The following is a 20,569-nucleotide window of genomic DNA, read 5'->3' as shown; positions in this document are numbered from 1 at the left end:
GATCTCTCAAGAAGTGTCAATCTTGTTTTGAATACAGAGAGCCCCGACCCACTTCATTGCGAAACGCTTTGGAATCAATTGCAAGATTTGCTCCTACACGACACGACTAATTTCACAAGTTATGAACTCGTAACACTGGGTGTAAATGAGGTTTTTCTGTCACATTTCATGAACCCTAATAACGTCGATGTCCTTCACACGCCTTTAGGGCGCTTTTTTTATTCTGTCATCCTCCAAAATTCTAAAGCCATTAGAAGGCTTATCGACCTATTTTTGGAGGCATTGCTGCGTGCTGAGTCGTTCGAGGTCATTTCTGTCACCGACAAAAGTCCAAGTGGAAGCCCTAGGCATGCTTCTAATTTAGCCCGTCAGATTCGGTTGCGTTTAGTTCCACATACAAAAGCGTCTAAAATACCAGTTGAAGCAATGACGATCTGTGTCCAAGCGGTAGCAACTTTCCGCTCCATTGAATCATTCCTCATTCAAAGAACTGAACAGGGTTGTCAATCAACTCCATCGAACGTCTTGATAAACGAACGAACTTCACACGAGAATGAGTGCTTATTCTATTTGAATGGAGATGTTGTGCCAAGCGATACCACCATTTTCGGGGCTATCTTCGCTTCTGCTAATACAAAGGATGATTTATGGTCTCAGATCCATCAAATTGCTTACGAAATTCGGCCTTCGAACGGTACCCAAATAGTAAAACCTCATCGTCTACAAGAAAGATGGTCTGAACGTGCAACTGATATGGTATCCTCACCCATACTCAATGCACTTCAAACGATCTACAAAATGAATACAAGGGCTAGGCAAGAGGGATTGTTTCATCTACCAGACGAGGCCTTTTGTTGTTGGAAGCTCACTGTAAAACTTCGGAGACAGTTGGAAGAAGTTCTCGTGGTTGCCAGTGGAGCTCAACCTTCATGGAGTTTGGCTTTGACCCGAACTTTTCCCTTCCTTTTTCCTTTAGAATTGAGAATATTGTTTTTGAGAAGTACATCGTTTGGATACTCAAGGCTTATCCATTATTGGCAAGATGCAGCGGACCACGAACTTTATTCGTCAAACAGTGAGATAGAGTCCGTCTTTTCAAACAGAAATCTACAGCTAGGCCGCATCAGTCGCCAAAAGGTTCGCATCTCAAGATTTAATCTTATGTCCAGTGCGCTCAACGTCTTGAAAAAGTTCGGTTCATCACCTGAAATTCTTGAAGTTGAATATTTTGATGAGGTAGGATCCGGCCTTGGGCCAACCCTTGAGTTTTATTCATCCGTGTCTCATGAATTCCAAAGAAGTGATTTGAACATGTGGCGAGCTTCGGGAACTCGTATTTCGATAGAGCCAGGTCATTTTGTTGACTCAGAAAATGGTCTTTTTCCAAAACCCTTTGTCTCGACCCAGCATAACTCGCAATTCAAGAAGAAAATCGATAATCTCTTTTATTTTTTGGGAGTGTTTATGGCTAGAGCGTTATTTGATTGTCGTATCGTGGATATCGATTTAAACCCTCAATTTTATCGAATGCTAATTGCAAAGTCCACAATAAAGGACTGGACTTATGCCCCCACATTGACAGATCTTCTCGAGGTTGACCCTTCCTTGTTCAGGAGCTTGAAACTGTTACTCGAGATGAGTACATCAAAGCATGAAGAGACGGATCCTATTGAAGAGATGGAACTTTACTTTGTTCTTCAAGATGATGCAAGCTATGAATTAGTTCCCAATGGTGCGAATTTAAAAGTGACTGGACGCAACGTTCATGACTATGTTCACGCGATGATCAATGCTGTTCTCAAGGATGGTATTTTGTGTCAAATACAGAAGTTCGCTGAAGGCTTCTCGACAGTTTTTCCGATTCAGTCATTAATGGTATTTTATCCGGAAGAATTGCGAAAGATTTTTGGTGCAATCGAGGAAGACTGGTCAGAAAGAAACATCTTTGACGCCATAGAGGCGAACCATGGCTACACAAACTCATCTAAGTCAGTAATTCGTCTTGTCCAGGTGATCTCCAACTTCGATGAAGTTCATCGCCGCCAATTTTTGCGTTTTCTCACAGGAGCACTGAAGCTTCCCATCGGTGGGTTCAAATGTTTGCATCCAAGATTTACTGTGGTGAGAAAAGACCCGGAAAGTGGGCTCACAAGTGATGACTACTTGCCCTCAGTAATGACTTGTGCACTGTACCTAAAGCTTCCCGATTATAGTCTGAGAGATATAATGGAATCTCAGTTATTACGAGCTATGTCAGAGGGAGCTAACTCGTTCCATTTGTCGTGATGTTTATGTACGCAATACAATCAGTAAGTATCTACTTGGTTTGACACAAAGTTTCTGTTACAAAATTACAATTTGTAAATCTAGCTCAGAGGCTTCACTGATCCGTAAAATTATGTGGAAGTTTTAGAAGTTGTACTGCACCGACTACTCCGTGTGCGCAACTGATCATTTCACAGTGAACACCTCAATCCCCACTATAATGCAATTAGACACGTTGATTAAAGATTTGGTTTCGACAGCTCCACCCAGTGAAATTAGGAAAGTGAAAACTGACTTGTCGGCTATCGTACCTAAAGATGGGAATTCAATCGTGGATCGTGAAATTGCAGAATATCTTGAGTTTGAGGGCCACGCGACCGAAAGCTCTATCTGTTCGAAATTTCTGAGAGAGCCGGAGACAGGAAAATTCATAGACTACAAAGCGAACAAAAAGTTTTACTACGATTTTGGCAAAGAGGAGGCTTCAGATTTCGAAAGTTTTAAGCCTGAATATCGCCCTTCTTATTATGAAGAACTCGTCGACCTCCTTGACACTTACTCAAAGGGTCATTATCCATCAAAATATCAATTCAGCGTGACACCTTTAAATGACAAAGTCCAAATTTTTATTTTAAGTGAGAAAAGTGAGCCATCCAATTTTTACAGTGGGCGTTGGAAGTCCACATTCACTATAGAGGGATCAAAGATACACGCTGAAGTTGGGACAGATATTCATTACTATGAAGAGGGAAACGTGAGACTTCACTCCAATGATTCATTTGACGAGAATCTCACCTCTGTTAATGCAGAAGCGATCCATGAAATAATCAGACGTACGGAGGATCGGTTGACTTTGCAGATAGTCCAACAATTCGATGAATTGAACAAAAATCATTTCAAACACTTACGAAGATTGCTTCCTGTCACTAAATCAAAAGTCAATTGGGGCAAGGCAATTGGAAATTATAAATTGGGATCAAATGTGGCAGAGCGCACATGAACCTTTATCATCTGTCAATAATATACCTTGTAGATCATCCAAATCACAAAAAAAAGTAGCAATATTAGACCGACGATACGACTAAGATTTGAATTGCGTCTCATGGTTGTTGAAAGATCATTACTGCTTCGTTTGACCCGTGTCCACAACTGTGAGAAATTGTCACTTAAAGAGTCTAAGATATTCAGTTCAGATCGTATGCCACCTTGTATGTCATGCTCGACGGTATTTCTGAATTGACTAAGCGTATCAGCTAGTTGATTGAATCTTTCATTATTCTCTTGCTCCCTGTGACCGTACAAATTCGACATCGAGGCGTTGGTAATTCCCGCAAGAAATTCTGCGAACTAAGATCAATGTGCAGAAGTTGAGAACAGAGATATTTCCGCTCATCTATGTAGATCCTTTATATACTACCTACCGACTAAAATGAGGCCTATCAACTCCTTGATTACCAAATCCACTGCTCGTCAGCTGTTGTTGCAACGCTGGCTCGACAAATCTAGTTCCCGAGGGATAAGGAAGACTGTCAGATGCTCGAAATTCTCCACTGTGATGTACCACTTTATCAATCAATGAGTCGTAAAAGTAAGTGGCCTTACTCGTACGATCATGAAGTACTGTAAGTTCGTCTCTCCGAGTGCCGTATTTCTCAATAGCCTTTGCTAATGATGGTCTTAAGGGAGTATGTCATTGTACAATTCTGTGACCCTATCTTCGTCTAAGGTCAAAGGATCCGATGAGATAAGAGCAAGAAGCTCATCAATCTTTCGTTGCTCAACTTTCAGCAACCTCTCCTCCACAGACGCTTCTCGCGCTGCTTCCTCTGGTGTTTTGCTTACGACGGGGGTCACATAATTTAGAGGAAAAATACCAATCTTTCCATTAGGAAGGGCACCTCTCCACCAGTCACGGTAAACAGATTCCACAACAATAATAATATCACCTTTCTTAAACGAGAGCTCGTCTGGCTCGTAGGAAATGAGGTCATAGAGAGCGCGAACCTTTTTGACATTGGCGATCGTCATGGGCTCCAACCTATCTTTCAGCACCTTCTCACGGCTTTCGTGGGCATGTCTGCAACATCATTCTTTATGTTAATTTTTCTTACGGTCTGCTCTCGTTCATATTCTTGTACCGATAATTGTAGCGCTCGTTCGAGCTCTTGCTCTTCCTGCTCCTTGACTTTTCCAGGTATTGCTGTTTTAGCTGGCTTAGACGGTGCCCCTTTGCAATACTGAGGATATTTTGTTTTCACAGTTTGTAGCGCATCTTGTATCGGCCTTAAGGATGGATCGTTTTTAAATGTCATATTGAGATGGGCAATTACTTCTGCGATCCGTACCTTAACTTGCTTGTGAACTTTCTTGTCAGACAATTTGCTCAAAACACTCTCCTGAAGAAAGCAAGTTGAGGCAATTTCCTGTTGCAACCGTGAGCCGCAATTCTCAGCTATGGCAACAATGAGAGAGAGTGTTCTGAATAAAGTATTCGCATCCCTTGTGGAGAGTCGACTTCTGATGAAATTAATAGCATCCTTTGAATTTTTTTCAGGATCCTTGGATATAGTGTCACACACATCGAGAATTAACTGCCAATTATCGTCGGTCAATGTACAATCGGTGGCTTTGTCAATTTGTGTTTTCAAAGAAGACATGGCTATAAGTAGTCAGTGTTGTGGCAATATCGCGCAGCAGAAAGTCACGGAGGAATCTCTACCTACATGGTGGGATCACAAAATGTAACACGGCTTCGACACTGACTCGAAGCGAATTATATACAAAGAATGAGTAACACTCGAAAGTGACACGGGAATAAATCAGCAAACAAACAAAAAAAAAATTGCTGGAAAAAATAAAATATATAAAGTAAAAGATCTGGCTCAAATATTGTAGAATGAGTTAGGGGCTATGTGGCGCGTGAGGCCGCTAAAGCTGGAATGGTACTGTTCACGACTACACCAATACACCAGTTGATGCTCCGAACGTCTCCCAAACTTTTTTTTATTCGAAATCACGCAAACGGTCATCATCCGTGAAAAGAACAGAATTCGTGAAAACAATACGAACCTAACGACGACAGTTTTTCACATCCTCGAAGAATTACCAACAGTATTGACAACAAAATGAGCACATCGTCGTCTCCCAGACCAACCCGCCGAAGAAGAGGCTCCTCGGTTGGGAACATTAATGTGGGTGATACCTCAGCTCCAGGGTTTTCTACTATGAAACTCACAGCTTCGCAAAGACAGAAGCTGAATCAACGGGTGAGAGCTTTGAGCGACGAATCCAGAACCGATGTGGCCATTGTACGCAAAATGTTCGTGGCTTTCAAGGAATTGAGTTTTAGGCATACTTGGATTAATCCATTTATTGTCTTGAGTGTATTCTTCGTGGCATACTTTGGTACGAACGATGATAGCTCCCTCCACCAAACTTTGGAGAAACTAATCAAGCCCTCTTATCATATCGAGGGTACGGATCAGTATGGAAAAGGCGTGAATGATTTCTATTTCGTGGGATTCTACGCCCTTTTCTTTACATTTCTCAGAGAATTCATGATGTGTGTGGTTTTGAGGCCGCTTGCTGGATTATTGGGTGTTACGAGACCACACAAAGTCAACAGGTTCATGGAACAAAGTTACGCGATGTTCTACTATGGTCTTTCTGGCCCATATGGACTATATGTGATGAGCACCATGCCGCTTTGGTTTTTTGAAACCACTCCTTTGTATGAAAATTACCCTCACAAAACTCATGATTGGCTTTTTAAGGTATACTACCTTGGACAAGCGGCATTTTGGGTTCAACAATCTGTCGTTCTAGTTTTACAACTTGAAAAGCCCAGAAAAGACTTTCACGAACTAATTCTTCATCACATCATCACAATCGCTCTCATCTGGTTGTCTTATCGTTTTCATTTTACATGGATGGGTATCGAAATCTACGTGACTATGGACGTTTCAGATTTCTTCTTGGCAACCTCCAAAACATTGAACTATCTAGATTCGATTCTCACGGGCCATTCTTGATTGGATTCGTTTTTATCTGGATATATCTCAGACATTATATCAACCTTAGGATTTTGTGGTCCGTGTTGACTGAATTTAGGACTGTCGGTGAGTGGGAGTTAAACTGGGATACTCAACAATACAAGTGTTGGATTTCTCAACCAATTGTTTTTGGATTGATTTTTGCATTACAAATCCTCAATGCGTATTGGTTGTTCCTCATTTTGAGAATTTTGTATCGATATGTTGTTGGCGGGGTAAAGGCGGACGAAAGAAGTGAATCTGAAGATGAAGAGGATGAAGGAACTCTGAAGGATAAGTCGGAATAAGTGAGTGCAAACTTCAGAAAATTAAACATGCTACGTAAAAAATAAAAATAAAATAAAAAAAAAAAAAAAAAAAAAAAAAAAAAAAAAAAAAAAAAAAAAAAATAATCTAAAATTCTGCTTCAGACAGTCTATTTACAAAAATACGCTCAGACCAGAGCAGATGATTTGACCGAAGAAAATTTTGAAAAAGCCCTTTCTCTCTTGAACGCCCTCTTCGGCAGCTCTCGATAGCACGCCCAAAACTAGGGTAATAGCTCTTATTGAGTCATCATTACACGGGATTGGATACGACAAGAGTGACGGCTCCATATCGGTATCTGAGAGACCAATTGTTGGGATACGAGCAATCGTACACTCGTTAATGACATTCCTGTTTTCGACAGGGTTTAAGATAATAACAATGTCCGGCTTGATAGTGCCATCTTGTGAAATGTTCCTCAGGGTGATGTCATCACCCATGTTTACCTCAACTTTTTGGACCCCGCCTAACTGCTTTGTGACCTCCAAGGCATTAGTAATGGTTCCTGGTATCCATCTTCGGGAAACATAATACCCACCACTTCTTTCAGCGGCTCTTTCAAGTGCACGATGTTGTTCTACCAGTCTGCCTGTTCCCACAAATAAGATAAGCCCGCCTTTTCTAGAAACATCTTTGATCACATGTGCTGCTCGTTTGAGTGCCGCCAATGTCTCATTAAGATCGATGAGATGTGTGCCCTGATACTCTCCGAATATGTATGGCTGTGTTGAAGGTCTCCACAGAGATTTAGAATGGCCAAAATGGCAGCCAGCACTCATCAAATGGCTGATAGAAATTTCAGAAATTGGTTGCGGATTCTCCCTCGCGTCCTTAGCTTGATGAACATCCATAAGCTGCGAGCCCAATTTTCCTGACTTTCCGGTATGAATCAAATGCCTGAGGAAAAGTTCTGAATCTGAATACGGTTTGTAATCTGGTGTTGGCCTTAAGTTGGGGAAGTTCGATCCCTCAGTTTTCGTAGTGGTCTGTATTTTCTGCGATAATGATGCAGCGTCTCCTCTCGACTCCGGATAGCTTCCTGTGATTCTTTAATCCAGGGCCTGTTCGAAATTTTGAAAGACGGGAGTCTCAATTTATTGGAGAGCAAATCTTCTATTTCGCTATCAAGTTGCTGAAATTTTGCTGAGGTAGAGACTTCACTGCTGCGGTAAGAACTCTGTGGAATAGCAACATCCCATGGAGTTGTATTCACAGAAGAAATCCTTGCCTGTGCTCTACCTCGTGCTTCTCTAGCAGCTTTCTCTCGAGCTTTCGCTTCCTCTTCTTTGGCAAAAGCATCTGCTAAAGCTTTTTCTCGAATTTGCTTCTGCTGTAAAGCATCAAAAGACAAAAACTGTCTAGCCTCAAAGCTTCTAGCAATGAAGCTAGCTTTGAAGAGAGAGTGCTTGAGGCTGTCAACACCACCTTTTGTATTCCTCATCTTGGTTGACCGACAGAGAAACGCCAAAATTTTTGTTCTAATTTTTATGTCACGTGCAAAAAATTACTCTCACGGATTGCCATCGCACTCTTGCAACGACGAAATGGCTTAAGACCAACTTAGTAAACATTTCAGCAATGGAGACCTCAAGATTGATACAATTGTTCTGTAAGAAGAACAATTTCATTGCTATTCATCATGAGTTGTTATCCAAAAGCTCAGACTTACTCCCGCCTGCTTCGTGCTCGATTGGTGAAATCAATACACTGAAAGGCATTTCAGTACATTTATTCGAAAGCATCAAAGAAGCCTCTACGGCTCTCGTAGAAATGATTCTAATTCAGCGTGAGCGCTACCATTTTTATATTTTCGCAGATTCGACATCACTAAAAAATAGGCAGTTTATCTGTTTTGAAAATTTATGCCGTTTGATAACTTTTCATGGTGTGGTCATTCTGATAATCAAAAATTAATTGAATTACATAAATTACTTATGATAGTTCCTGAAGAATTCAATACAGTGAGTAAAAGATTACTAATTTTTATCTTCTTCCTCCTGATGCTCCTCGGAAACTTCTCCCAGCACTTCAGATGGATCAGCTGAGCCCAATTGACTGGCTAATGCGCTGAGATCTGGACCACCAGCTCCACCAGCTCCACCAGCTCCGGCGCCGGCCAAAAGTTGCGAGAAGTCCAAATCTCCCGCACCTCCAGGTCCTCCTTGGCCTCCCATCATGTTGGCCATATCCATGTTTCCATCATCAGCCTGCTCATCCTGCTCGTCTTCGTCAACCCATTTGTCAAAATCAGTCTTGATGTAATGGAGCTTTAATTTTTCTTTCAACAATCTTGGCCAGTATTCGGCCTTTGGCTCCGCTTTTCGAATTATGAAGGTAATATGATTACCGGCTTCATTCCAATGGGAGTTTTCTGGTTCGATCTTATCGAATAATTCCAAGTCTAATTCATACGTGTCGCTGCCATCATCGGTTTTGGCAGTAAATTTGAGTGCATCGGAGGTGAGATCTATCTTTGAATCTTGTGGATCTTGCGCCTCAATGGTGATAAACAATATGTTTTTCTCGGGTTCGGTTTCGCTCGAGCGCTGAGCCCACGTCACAACTGGATGAACGACCATGATGTAGTATTACTCTTTCTCAATTAGTGACACTGAGTGCTCAATTTATATTTCGAGAACCTTCTGGCACGTGATCCTCAAGTTTTTTACCAACGACACTTTTTATACTAAAATGAACTAAATTTTAGGCCGGTCATAGCTTCTTTATGTTCTCGACCTCCCTCCCCCCTCCTCCCCCAAGTCGATCATTTTTGGTCTCTCGCGATACTGGAATATCAGGCCGTCTGTTACCCCAGTTTGTGTCGCACCCATCCTCCACATAGAGATACTCAGAAGGTGTACCTGATAGTCTTATCAACATATCCAATGCTTCATAGACTTCCCTTGGAAATCCAAGTGCTTCTTCTCAAATCCTGTCCTGGAAGCTCCCTCAAGCATGTCAACTCCCATTTTTACTTTCTTTATAATGATTTGTATTTCGAGAAGCTAATCATCACATTTGGCGAAGATGTAGTAGACATAATTGCCAAAGTTTACCCTTGGCTCAGAACTTACATCATGACACTAGATGCTTTCCGAAAAACCTCCAGAGAAGTCATTTCCAAGAGATTGAAACTAGTCGATTATTACGGCACCTGCAAGAGCCCAACTGAAATCATCGAGTCGATGTATGTTAAGGACTCTTGGAAATATGTCTATTCATTGTTCAAGAACAAGCGATTATTTGCCGAGTATTCTGATTATCAAATTGATGAGCCAACAAACTATATTTACAATCATTATGTGGAGATAAACCGATCATATCTCCTATCATACAGAAAGGAAATATGGTTAGCGCCCGGAACATATAACCTAAACGTCGGCTTGGTTGTCAAGTCAGGAAGTGGTCTAGGAACTACTAAGTTTGACATCAAATATCAAGATACGAATGGGGAGGATATAGTTCAAACTTTTTTCCCTCCAACGAATATCAACGAGATTCTTCCAAAGAAGCAATTCTGCTTTCTCAAAGTTGGTGAATTTCGAATCAATGCTCCATCGTTGCACGTTCGAAATGAATCTAATCAGCATGGTTTACTCCAAAAAATTGAGCTAGTCATGGAGGAAATAGGCCTTTATCTCAAATCAGGATTCAGAATTTTTTTTATCGACATTTCACAGCCGTCAATGTTATTTAACGATTACGATCTTCTATATTATTCCTGTCAAGAAACCAACTACAAGTATTTCATTAATTTGCCGTTGAAAAATTTTTATAAGGCTTTGAACTTCGTCCAAAACGGGCCATTCCTGAGGGGCCAAGGGCAATCATACGGAAGAGGTGATCCATCGCAAATAGCGGAGCAGTACGACATGAGCTATCCGACAGATTTCAACACGGGCCTTAAGCTGGATGAAGAATGCCTAATGGAGTACGCTCGCTTTTTCTTTCGTAATACTTTCAATCACAGATACTACAAGTTTAATACAGTGTACCAGAGACGACAATTCGTGAATAGGTTTGGTGACTTTGAGCTTGACAATTCTGACAGTATCGCGGAAAAGAAACGCTGTTCGTATGATCGCGAGGGTATCAAATGGAGAATACCAATTGTTGGCGAGCTTTGAAGTAAAAACCGCGCAACTTGGTTTTTTTGAGTGTTGTGCACACTCGTGGAAGATGTATTGCGCGATTTCATTGCCTAAGGCTTGCTCCAATATACATGAGTGTTTGATATGACCTAGACGAAACATGGAAAGGAGCGCTCAATCAGTGAATAGGCTGCTGCAACCCTTTGAGGCGGAATCCTTAGACGACCGCGATAGGCTTGATGAGGTATCGACAGGTCGGGCAAACAATGAACCCTTCAACGATAATGCCTCGACGTCAACCGAAGAAAGCTCAAACAGTAGGCGTCTCGAGAAGACCAACCGAAGAATCATTTTGCAACGGTTTACCGTTTACAATTCCTCGACAACGATGTACATTGTTGGGAGTAATGCAAAAGAAAGCTTATTCCGAATTATCGAGATCAACTCGGACACGAGAACTGGCACGTTGTCCATCATCGAAGATAAGAATTATTTCTACACGAGAAAGGATGTCGTTGAATTGATGAAAGGTTTAGATGATTCGATAGAAGGTGGGATTCATAAAATTGCACAAGCTTATGGGCTCTTGGGGTTCATCAAATTTACAAGCGATTACTATTTATCGATAATCACTAAATGTAGCCAAGTGGCAGTTCTTGGGGGGCATTTTGTTTACCATATCGATGAAACCAAACTTATCCCGCTAAATATTAATTACAAGAGGCCAAATAAATACAGCGATGAGGACCGATTGCTTTCCATTTTCAAATACCTCGATTTGGGTAAAACATTTTACTTCAGCTACACATACGATATAACGAATACCCTCCAGAATAATTTAATGAGACTCCGGAAAAATGAGCGTCATGACTTAGAGCATGGCGAAATGTCTTCCAATTTAAACAACAGATTTGTTTGGAATGGACTTCTCCTCAAGCCTACATACGATACAGATATTGCAACATACGATTGGTTTCAACCTATTATACACGGATTCATTGATCAGGCAAGCATATCCATTTATGGAAGGAAGCTATATATTACAATAATCGCGAGACGCTCGCATCATTTCGCTGGTGCCCGGTTTCTCAAAAGAGGAGTTAACCACAATGGTGACGTGGCCAATGAGGTTGAAACAGAACAAATTGTAAATGACGTGATGACCTCTTCCTTCCATGACCCTAAATTTGGACCATATGCGAATCCAAAAATAACTAGCTACGTGCAACATAGAGGTTCCATTCCGCTTTACTGGACTCAAGATTTGAATCGTCTCCCGAAACCACCAATTGAAATCAATCTTTCAGACCCCTTTTACCAAAGCTCGGCACTTCATTTCAATAACTTGATCGAAAGATATGGCCCTCCCATCGTGATTCTAAATCTAATTAAAACAAAAGAAAAACACCCACGAGAGCTGAAATTGAGTAAACAGCTCGTCAATTGTGTCACTTACTTGAATCAATTCCTTCCTTCGACAAAAAAATTGGATTACTTTTCTTTCGACATGTCAAAGCATTCCAAGAAAAACGCGGATGTGATAGGACCATTACAAACTCTTGCAAACTCTAGTATTCAAAGAACTGGCTTTTTTCAAAATGGGAGGACACTACAGGAAACCAAACTACAACAAGGAATTATTCGAACAAATTGTATCGACTGTTTAGATCGCACCAATGCAGCGCAATTCATTATTTGCAAGGAGGCGCTAGCTCAGCAGCTTAAAAGCCTTGGTTTTATCACGTCGTCAGCTAGCCTTGATTATGACTCAGATTTAATTAATATTTTGACGGAGATGTTTCATGACCATGGCGATACCATTGCTGTGCAATATGGAGGGTCCAATTTGGTAAACACGATGGATTCTTACCGAAGAATCAATCAGTGGAGCTCTCATACCAGGGATATACTAAACAGTATAAAGCGAATTTATTCTAATTCGTTCATTGATGTCATTCGACAAGAAGCCATCAACCTTTTCCTAGGAAACTACACTTATAGGTTAGACAAACCGAAATTATGGGAATTGCAAAATGACTACTACTTGCATAACCAAGGTTTTGTGGATGAGCTTAAAAACAAGTATAGCTACCTTCAGTGGTTCAATGGAGTCGCAATTGCAAGTGATAAAGCTCAACAAATGCATCATCCAAATAATCTGCTTCGTGTTCAACGCATAGAGCTTAATGAGCTATCTGATAACTGGTTTAATGAATGCTACGTTCCTAGAAAATATCAATCATTTTCCTCAATTTTCCAATTTAATATGAACTCAAACGCAAGGTACTTTCCTACAACAACCAACGAGGCCAAGTCATTCGATTATAGCCCATTCGGGGCAAGGAAAGCACGCATTTTGCAAAAGTCAAAATCTTTGGAGCATTTCGATAGCTCAGCAAATCAGAAGCATCCAGAGGACAACGTGACAGAGGCTGTAACGAATGTGACGTCTTTTGAACCTGGAACTTCATTCTCCCACGACTACCATCCTGACATGTTTTCAGCAATCTCATGCCAACTGGGTAACCAGCAAATATTTGTTGATAATTTAGCACTCTCGAAGCCTCTCAAACTGTCTTTGTCCGAACTTTCCCCGGGCACTCCCAAGCTTAATGCTGATCTGCTTCGAAGATATCATACGGCTACCACCCCACCCCGGTTTCACTCCACATTTGATACGTTATCTGAAAAACTTCATACTGAAGATGTTCACGACTATTGGTTTTACTCAAACAATGATCCCAAACCAAGGTATCTTATGGCTACGGAGGAATATATAAGGTAATAAACATGAACTAGACAATTTTAGATGGAGAATACAATAAACCACGATTTACTTCCCTAAAGGCTCAGTGGCAACCTGGACGGACGCAATTATATGTCGTAAGGAACCTATCGTAGTAAGGATATTTACCAACGGACTTTGAACTAAACTCACATATGTGAAGCCATATGAATTTAACCTGAAGACCAAACTCATCAAACCTCGACATGAAACCAAGCAAAAAACAACACCACAACCAGCCTTGCAACAAGGTAGAATCATCACTTTATACGTACAATCGGTATGACAATTATGCACAAACAACATTAATGTAACCACCTCAATAGAATTGCGGGAGATTCCATTTATCTCAATACCATCTATGTAAATATTCGAAATGTAAAAATCCTCAGACACAATATGGGAGGAACCTGATTCCAAACAACCATCACCTTAAATAGAAATAGGTGAGCTTGCTTAAGAACTCTTTATAGATGAAACCACGTCTACGGCAAATGCGACCGCTCGCTTGTAACAAGCTAGCAACAGCGCAAGAAAACAACACCACGAAAATATTCATCAATAAATCATCACAGCACCTACTTCAGGCATCAAACAGACTCGAGATGAGACGTCCTAAAATACAGAATCATTTGGAGAAATATATGTACAGATCTACTATAACTCCGACTTCATCCCGACAGCTTCGCTTGCTAACACAAAACTTTCTCAAAATAGCTATGATTATCAATGTAGGCGAATTTCAGATATATATAGTCCTTGGAAGCAAAATATCCGAAGCTCAACTTATTATATGTGGGTATGATAAAATTGATATTTGCTATGAAATTTCCAGCTCTCCTCAAATTAGGTCGTACCTCACGAAGTGACAAATGAAGAGTCTTTTATAGCATCACGTACCGCGCTCACTAACGTTGTTCATTTTCGGTTGGTGACTTGAATCGATCAAATCCTGAAGCCACCACCTTTGGACTTCATGCTTTTCGACTTATGCGTCTGGTGGAATCAAGCCATTTCCGATTCAAATGCAAGATGCTTACCAAATCGACTCATCATTTTTTTTTTTTGCCATGTCTATTGATCCCCTTGCCCCACCAAATTGAAAGTGCAATGGAATCGGTTCCCGAGGAATTGACATAATATGATTTGCAAACCTCAAAGATACATTGCAGCTCTAGGTAAGAGTAACGCTGAAGTCAATAGCCACTCTGGTATCTGGTATTTTTAGAGAAAGTGTTTAACTAGTAGGTTAATGAGACACCGATCCCCAAGCGACCTTTAACCAACGTCTTCATCAGAATAAAAAAAATCATTCTTGAAATGTGTCCTTATAAAAAACCCTTTGTTAGATCAATGCTGCTTTACTATCGTACTTGAGTAATGGGCGCATGCTCTTTCGCTAATTTGTCACTGGTGCTAGTGCCTACCGACAAAAGCTTCAGCTGAACTGATGCTTGCAAGTTGTAGCAGTGAGTTGTTTCGATCTCGGTTCACTTCTAATTAATTGAACAAAGCTTCCTCTTGGTGAATTTTCTTTTATTTTTCCATTTCGGCTTTGAAACGCCTCTTATGGTGAATCAAGTCATTTATATTTGTGAAAACTTTCTTTCAAAAAAACTGTAGAGGATTCCTATATCTGAATGAAACATAAAACATAGCTCTTTTCATTCTATATTTTTCGTCTTCTTTTCCTTAGGATCTCTCAAGAAGGTCCGAGAAGGAATACCTCCCTCCAAATAAAGCTACATTGTACCAGGACCATAGAACATCTCTTAAAGTGTAATCTTCATACGCTGAATGATTTTCGGATCGCGGCTTTTCTCTCAAGTACGACTAACGTCAGAGAGTCATTTAACCGTTGATTCTTCACAATAGTTACCATGAGAATACGAGAGTATGAATGTTAATATTTCATTAACGCTACAAACTTTATTAGATCTCGAAGCCATAACCTTGTCCATTGGAGCTATTAAAAGCGCCATTCTGCTTCCTCCCTCCGTCTACCAGTAGCACGCCGTTTGCTACCACTGAGATCGTCCACCTCGCGACGCATATTCTCTCGCTTAAGGCGTCTTGAATTGCGCTCTCTCTCGATTTCTCGTTTTTCAATTTCCCAGGGGCTTAAAATCTCGATGAACGGTTCCCAAACAGCATTACCGTTGTGTAGACTGCTGTCAGTACGTATACGTATTGATTTCTCGAAGATGAGTCCCGATAATTGCTGATACCTATTCAAATCGTTATTGTATGCACCTTCAAGAATCTCGCGTTTGAGTCTTAGAATAGTATCATGTAACGAGTGTGCAATCGCTGGCTTAAACTCAAGCGAAAGCCCCAAATCGGAGGCGACAATCTCTGCAAACTCTTCGGGAGAAACCTCGGTCTGTTGCATGTCCCACTCAAATTTGTCTTCATATAGTTTTTTGTCAAGATTCACAGACAACTCGATAATGACGTTGAAGCCAAGAGCTTGCGGAAGCGGGATTTGCGCAATGGCTTGATAGTCCTCAATTTGCTTGTTTATCGATTCAACGATGTCCTGGTGGACATGCGAGGGTAATTCAAGATCAGAAGTGAGTAGTGAGGCAAATTGCTCTGGTGAAACAAGACTCTGATCAACATTCCACATGAAAAAGTCAACAAGTTTCGACGTGCCTGAGTTATACTCGATGTTAAGTTTGATAGGAATCAAAGTCTCGGAGATTTTAGAAGTCACTTGCTGCAATTTCCCTTCGTCTTCAAAACTTGCGGGCCGTGTCAATTTCGCAGGTTTCAATAAGTGTTTGGGCACTGACGTAATCACATGCGTGCTTGCTATCGGTATATTCCCATTCGTTCCATTCTTCTCTTCGTCGTATTCAAAATCGTCATTGATATTGTCAAATTCAGCATAGTTGATCTGTTGGGCATTACGCTTCGCTGATCGTTCTTGGGGAATACTTGTGATAAGCATAGCACTGTCAGGGTCCTTAGAAACTCTAGAGGATATGCCAGAGCTTAACGCCTGGGGCTCGAAGGGGTTTCCATGATACGTCAAAGACATATTATTGAATGTTAGTAGTCTCAAACTGGTTGTTCGACACTTGTAATTGTTATGTGCAGCACCATCTGAACAACAACATGAGAAGCTGTGATCTTTTGAAAGATGTATTAATATCATCGAAATTTGAAACAGTATGCACAATATATGACTTTGAATCTCTTTTCGAAGACTCAACAGAAAAAGAGGCTATTTTTGAGTTATATACGGCTGTGTCAGGCCATTATAACCGTTCCATTGAAGGTGTCGATTCTACGAAGGCAACGAGAGCTTTAAACGAGGTATTTGCTTCGATAGGGACTATCAAGCCACAAGCAGTAAATGTTCCATTACTCGATGTATGTGATAATCTTGAGAAATTGCTTATGAAGACTAATGAGGACCAACTGAGATTGCTGGATTTATCACTCGATCAAGGACGTATATCGTCTGGTTGCTGATATAACTCAAGGACTTATGCTTCTGGGCAATTCTAGTATTTCATCTTCCTTTCCCAACCATCGCCAGATCTCGAACTTCCAGTTGAGGTCCTTTCTGTCTCCTATGAAATATGAGGACTCTATGCCACCATTTGCGTGTGGCCTCAAATATACCAATCGATCGATTCTAGAATGAACTAGGGCCATGCTACACATGATGCAAGGTTCATGTGTGGTGTAAACAATTAATTCCAGGCAAAGATAATGCGGAAGCGATGAAGATTCGTTCGCCAGCCTTTTGAGTCTTTCATATTGAGCAATCTGATCTATAGCCTCCATGACACTGTGTCGTAAGGGGTGCTTTTCACGAGCATCGATAGCAGTAGCCCAAATCTCCATCTCCGACTCCGACTCCTCCTGGTTTTTTTTGGCAATCAAAGTTGCACACCCAAATCCCAGTTCCTTCTTCACTAGCTCTAGGAGAATTTCTATCATATCTTTTTCTTTGGGAATATCGAAACTCGCATTCTTCAAATCTTGGTGGTTTGGGTTACCTTTCCAGGAAATAGGCCAATATAATGCACTCCATTCGAGAGATTCCTCCTTTGTAGAAGGGAGATTGGAAGGAACTTGAATTTTTTGGATTTGTATCTCGGAAGCACCTCTCAGTCCATCAGAAGACTGTTCGAGACAATGGTGCAACTCCTCTTTCGTTGTGAATAGGGCGCATGAAGCGATCAACATCGTGATCTTAGTTTTTCCTTCTGTGAGACTCTGTCGTATTCTTTTGAGGTTAGTGAAAGCAAAGGGATCCTCACCATTCACATGGCAAGATATGAAGCTCAACATTTTTTTAATGTCTTGTGGTTGAACATTGCAAGTCCAAGCATCCACCAAGTCAGGAGCCACAGTTCCGGTATTGGATATTCTTATTTGTTTAAAAAGGTCATCAATTGTATTATTTTGTAAGTCTACCTTGTGCGGTGTTCTGTTAGATAGCATATTCTGTGATTTCTTTCACAGTTTCCGTCTATTTCGCGAACAGTGTAGAAAACGCGATACACAATGTCCATCACTACTGGGCAAACCCTATGGTTGTATCTTACGACAATTTATAAGTATCCTTACCAAGCAAGTGAAATTGACAACCATGAGCAAACATTTTTAGACTTCTTGAAGACCACTACCATTCATCGTAAGCGTGGCTGCATTGACGCAAAAGCTAGGCAAGATACATCATGTTTCGAGATTGAGGATACGACAACATTTGTCATTAACTTAATCCAAAATTTTATTCTGAATGGGATTGATTCATCAGAGCCATATCTCAGTGTGGAACATCATGAAAAGGGCTACCCGACTCTTGATTTTCTGATAGATTGTGTACGCGGACCATTTTGGCTGAGATTCTGTTCCTTGATAGGGAGACATCACTTTGCTAATATGATTCAAAATACGGAATTATTCCTTTGCAAATCTCTGCTGGTGTATTGGGCATTCTTACAAAACGAGACACCTTTAAGGAATCAATCCAAGTCGAATCTATCGAAATCTGGAATGATGTATCGGGCGGGTGTCAAAAGAAGAAACTGTCAATTTATCATTGAAACAGATCAACAACTCTTAAGCTACTTACATCATCCGAAAACTGTCAACTTGAGAAATCCACCGAAGCGTTCAAGGCGGCTTATGGCTCTATTACGTCATGCTAGAGTGCTTGATAGTAAAATCAATTATACCGAGCTATATATGGCGCAAGTTACTCAGACATCCGAGGCAGAGTCCAGTTTTGGGACCCCATTACACTCCGTCGTTAACTATACTATAAAAGCCCTTGACAAGCTTTTCACTCCGAAGTTTATTGGTTGTATCAAGAACAGGAAAATATTACGGCAATTTATTACTGAGTTCCTCAAAAGTCGAAAGAGAACTTCACTCCTGATACTGAGTTTGATGAAGGAATTGAACTTAAGCTCTATATGTTGGTTAGGGAGGACAGAGGATACGAGAAAGCTGACCAGACATCAGATTGAGAAATTAACTTTTCGCCTTTTGAAATGGCTCTTCACCACTTTAATTCCTAGAGCAATTCGGCAATTTTGGTACGTTACGGAATCGTCTGCAAACGTCCTCAGCGCAAATATGCTGGTTTCTTTTATCCCTCATGACGACTGGAAAAAGATTTCTGAAACGTGGTTGCAAAGTTACCAGAAAGACTATCTTACTGAGCTCAAGGTACCGCCGAGACAACCTCGTTTCAAGCAAGGGATATTGAGGCTTGTTCCCAAAAAGGGTGATTTTCGTCCTCTTTGCATTCCACTCCGCTATCATCATTTTCCTCAGAGTAAAAGGCTAGGTACGGATGAGATCAGAAAATCACACTATTTTGACAGGCATGTTCTCGGTTCTGTGAGAGACGCGATACGCTTCCAGCAGACAAAGAAGGCAATATTTCAGTTTCAAGGCCATCTGAAATGCTTTTCTGTCAACGAAGTCGCGATAGCCGTGAACAAATTCCGAAATCATCTCGTTGACCGTCATGGAAAACGTATTAAACGATTGCATGCAATTAAGTTTGACATGAAGCATTGCTACGACAATATAAATCAAGCGAAAATAATACAATGTGTCCGAAATTTGTTTTTGGGCGAGGAAGATAAAACACTATTTCTAAGAAAGGGACTAGAATACAGCGACTGCAATCTCAATCATGCTCGGATGAGCAGAGTGATTGCTCAAATAAGTCAGCTTGAGAGAGTCAAACCTGCAAACCTTTTTGAAAAGCTCACGTTTGTGAAAGCCTTTCAAAAACCTCTTCATTTGAGCAGACTTCATGTGTTCGATTTACTTGACGTTGTCTTGGATCAGATTGCGAACGGTGTAATACATGTAAAGCTCGATCAAATGGTTTGCTCAAGAAAACGAGGTGTATCTCAAGGCTCACCTTTACTGGCCACTTTTTGTGACGTGCTTTACGATCAACTTGTACATGACGCATACAAAGATTCAATAGACATGAGGGACTCTTTGCTAGTTCGGCTAGCTGATGATTTTTTAATTCTCTCGCCCAATCAGCAAACCTGTCAAATTATTTTTGAAAAGGCATGTTCAGAGAGCTTTCGGCAATTCGGCGCATACGTCAACCAAGAGAAAAGTCAAATGTTTTTTACCACTGGAGGGCCGATGACAGTGAATTTCGTTGGGCTCAAAATCATAATCCCATCACTTGATATCCTGAAAGATTTTTCTTACGGCTCACAACCACCTTCAAGGGCGCTTCGCTCTCTCAGCCATATTCTTCGCTATTTGCTCTGGTCATTCAGACTCAAATTGAGAGAGCAGCTCTGTGATGAAGATGCTGTCTCTATGCTGAAATTTGAAATCGTAGTTGAGCAGGCTCTTCGCCACATATTGAGAAGTCTCGAGATTTACAAAGGGAAAGTGATGTTTAGATCTATCGATCGGCTCTTTCACTTGAAGCTATTTCGACAACGTGTGCTCTTAGTGATTCATGAAGTAGCAGTAAAGGGCCCGATAAACGCAGATTCACTGGCACATTTTTCTAAATTTGTTGTTAAAAAGATTTGCAAGATGATCGATGCTTCCTTCCA

General features: G+C 40.9%; 7 protein-coding genes across 7 annotated transcripts; 3 read left to right on the top strand and 4 right to left on the bottom strand. All coding sequences in view use genetic code 12, as the record gives it.

Moving 5' to 3' along the window:
• Positions 1-1,527: 1,527 nt before the first annotated feature.
• CXQ87_001285 (uncharacterized protein) lies at positions 1,528-2,286 on the top strand (the record flags this gene model as incomplete). Its single annotated transcript, XM_025479828.1, has 1 exon — positions 1,528-2,286. The coding sequence occupies one exon, from the start codon at positions 1,528-1,530 to the stop codon at positions 2,284-2,286; it is 759 nt and encodes a 252-aa protein (XP_025339301.1).
• Positions 2,287-3,682: 1,396 nt separating this feature from the next.
• On the bottom strand, positions 3,683-4,922 carry HSE1 (ESCRT-0 subunit protein; the record flags this gene model as incomplete). The annotated part of the gene is made up of 3 exons (XM_025479827.1): positions 3,683-3,941; positions 3,965-4,320; positions 4,377-4,922. The coding sequence occupies 3 exons, from the start codon at positions 4,920-4,922 to the stop codon at positions 3,683-3,685; spliced, it is 1,161 nt and encodes a 386-aa protein (XP_025339300.1).
• Positions 4,923-5,390: 468 nt separating this feature from the next.
• Positions 5,391-6,296, top strand: LAG1 (sphingosine N-acyltransferase; the record flags this gene model as incomplete). The annotated part of the gene is made up of 1 exon (XM_025479826.1): positions 5,391-6,296. One exon carries the CDS (start codon positions 5,391-5,393, stop codon positions 6,294-6,296), a length of 906 nt encoding a protein of 301 aa, XP_025339299.1.
• Positions 6,297-6,736: 440 nt separating this feature from the next.
• Positions 6,737-8,064, bottom strand: CXQ87_001282 (mitochondrial 37S ribosomal protein uS2m; the record flags this gene model as incomplete). The annotated part of the gene is made up of 2 exons (XM_025479825.1): positions 6,737-7,670; positions 7,706-8,064. 2 exons carry the CDS (start codon positions 8,062-8,064, stop codon positions 6,737-6,739), a joined length of 1,293 nt encoding a protein of 430 aa, XP_025339298.1.
• Positions 8,065-8,599: 535 nt separating this feature from the next.
• SBA1 (Hsp90 cochaperone) lies at positions 8,600-9,202 on the bottom strand (the record flags this gene model as incomplete). The annotated part of the gene is made up of 1 exon (XM_025479824.1): positions 8,600-9,202. The coding sequence occupies one exon, from the start codon at positions 9,200-9,202 to the stop codon at positions 8,600-8,602; it is 603 nt and encodes a 200-aa protein (XP_025339297.1).
• Positions 9,203-9,508: 306 nt separating this feature from the next.
• CXQ87_001280 (uncharacterized protein) lies at positions 9,509-10,750 on the top strand (the record flags this gene model as incomplete). The annotated part of the gene is made up of 1 exon (XM_025479823.1): positions 9,509-10,750. The coding sequence occupies one exon, from the start codon at positions 9,509-9,511 to the stop codon at positions 10,748-10,750; it is 1,242 nt and encodes a 413-aa protein (XP_025339296.1).
• A 4,718-nt stretch (positions 10,751-15,468) lies between these two features.
• On the bottom strand, positions 15,469-16,542 carry CXQ87_001279 (uncharacterized protein; the record flags this gene model as incomplete). The annotated part of the gene is made up of 1 exon (XM_025479822.1): positions 15,469-16,542. One exon carries the CDS (start codon positions 16,540-16,542, stop codon positions 15,469-15,471), a length of 1,074 nt encoding a protein of 357 aa, XP_025339295.1.
• Positions 16,543-20,569: the final 4,027 nt, after the last annotated feature.

Source organism: Candidozyma duobushaemuli (genome assembly GCF_002926085.2).
Source record: "Candidozyma duobushaemuli strain B09383 chromosome Unknown A_B09383, whole genome shotgun sequence".
Lineage (NCBI taxonomy): Eukaryota > Fungi > Ascomycota > Pichiomycetes > Serinales > Metschnikowiaceae > Candidozyma > Candidozyma duobushaemuli.
Note: the sequence above shows the minus strand (reverse complement) of the source record. Positions and strands in the feature narration are given on the sequence as shown.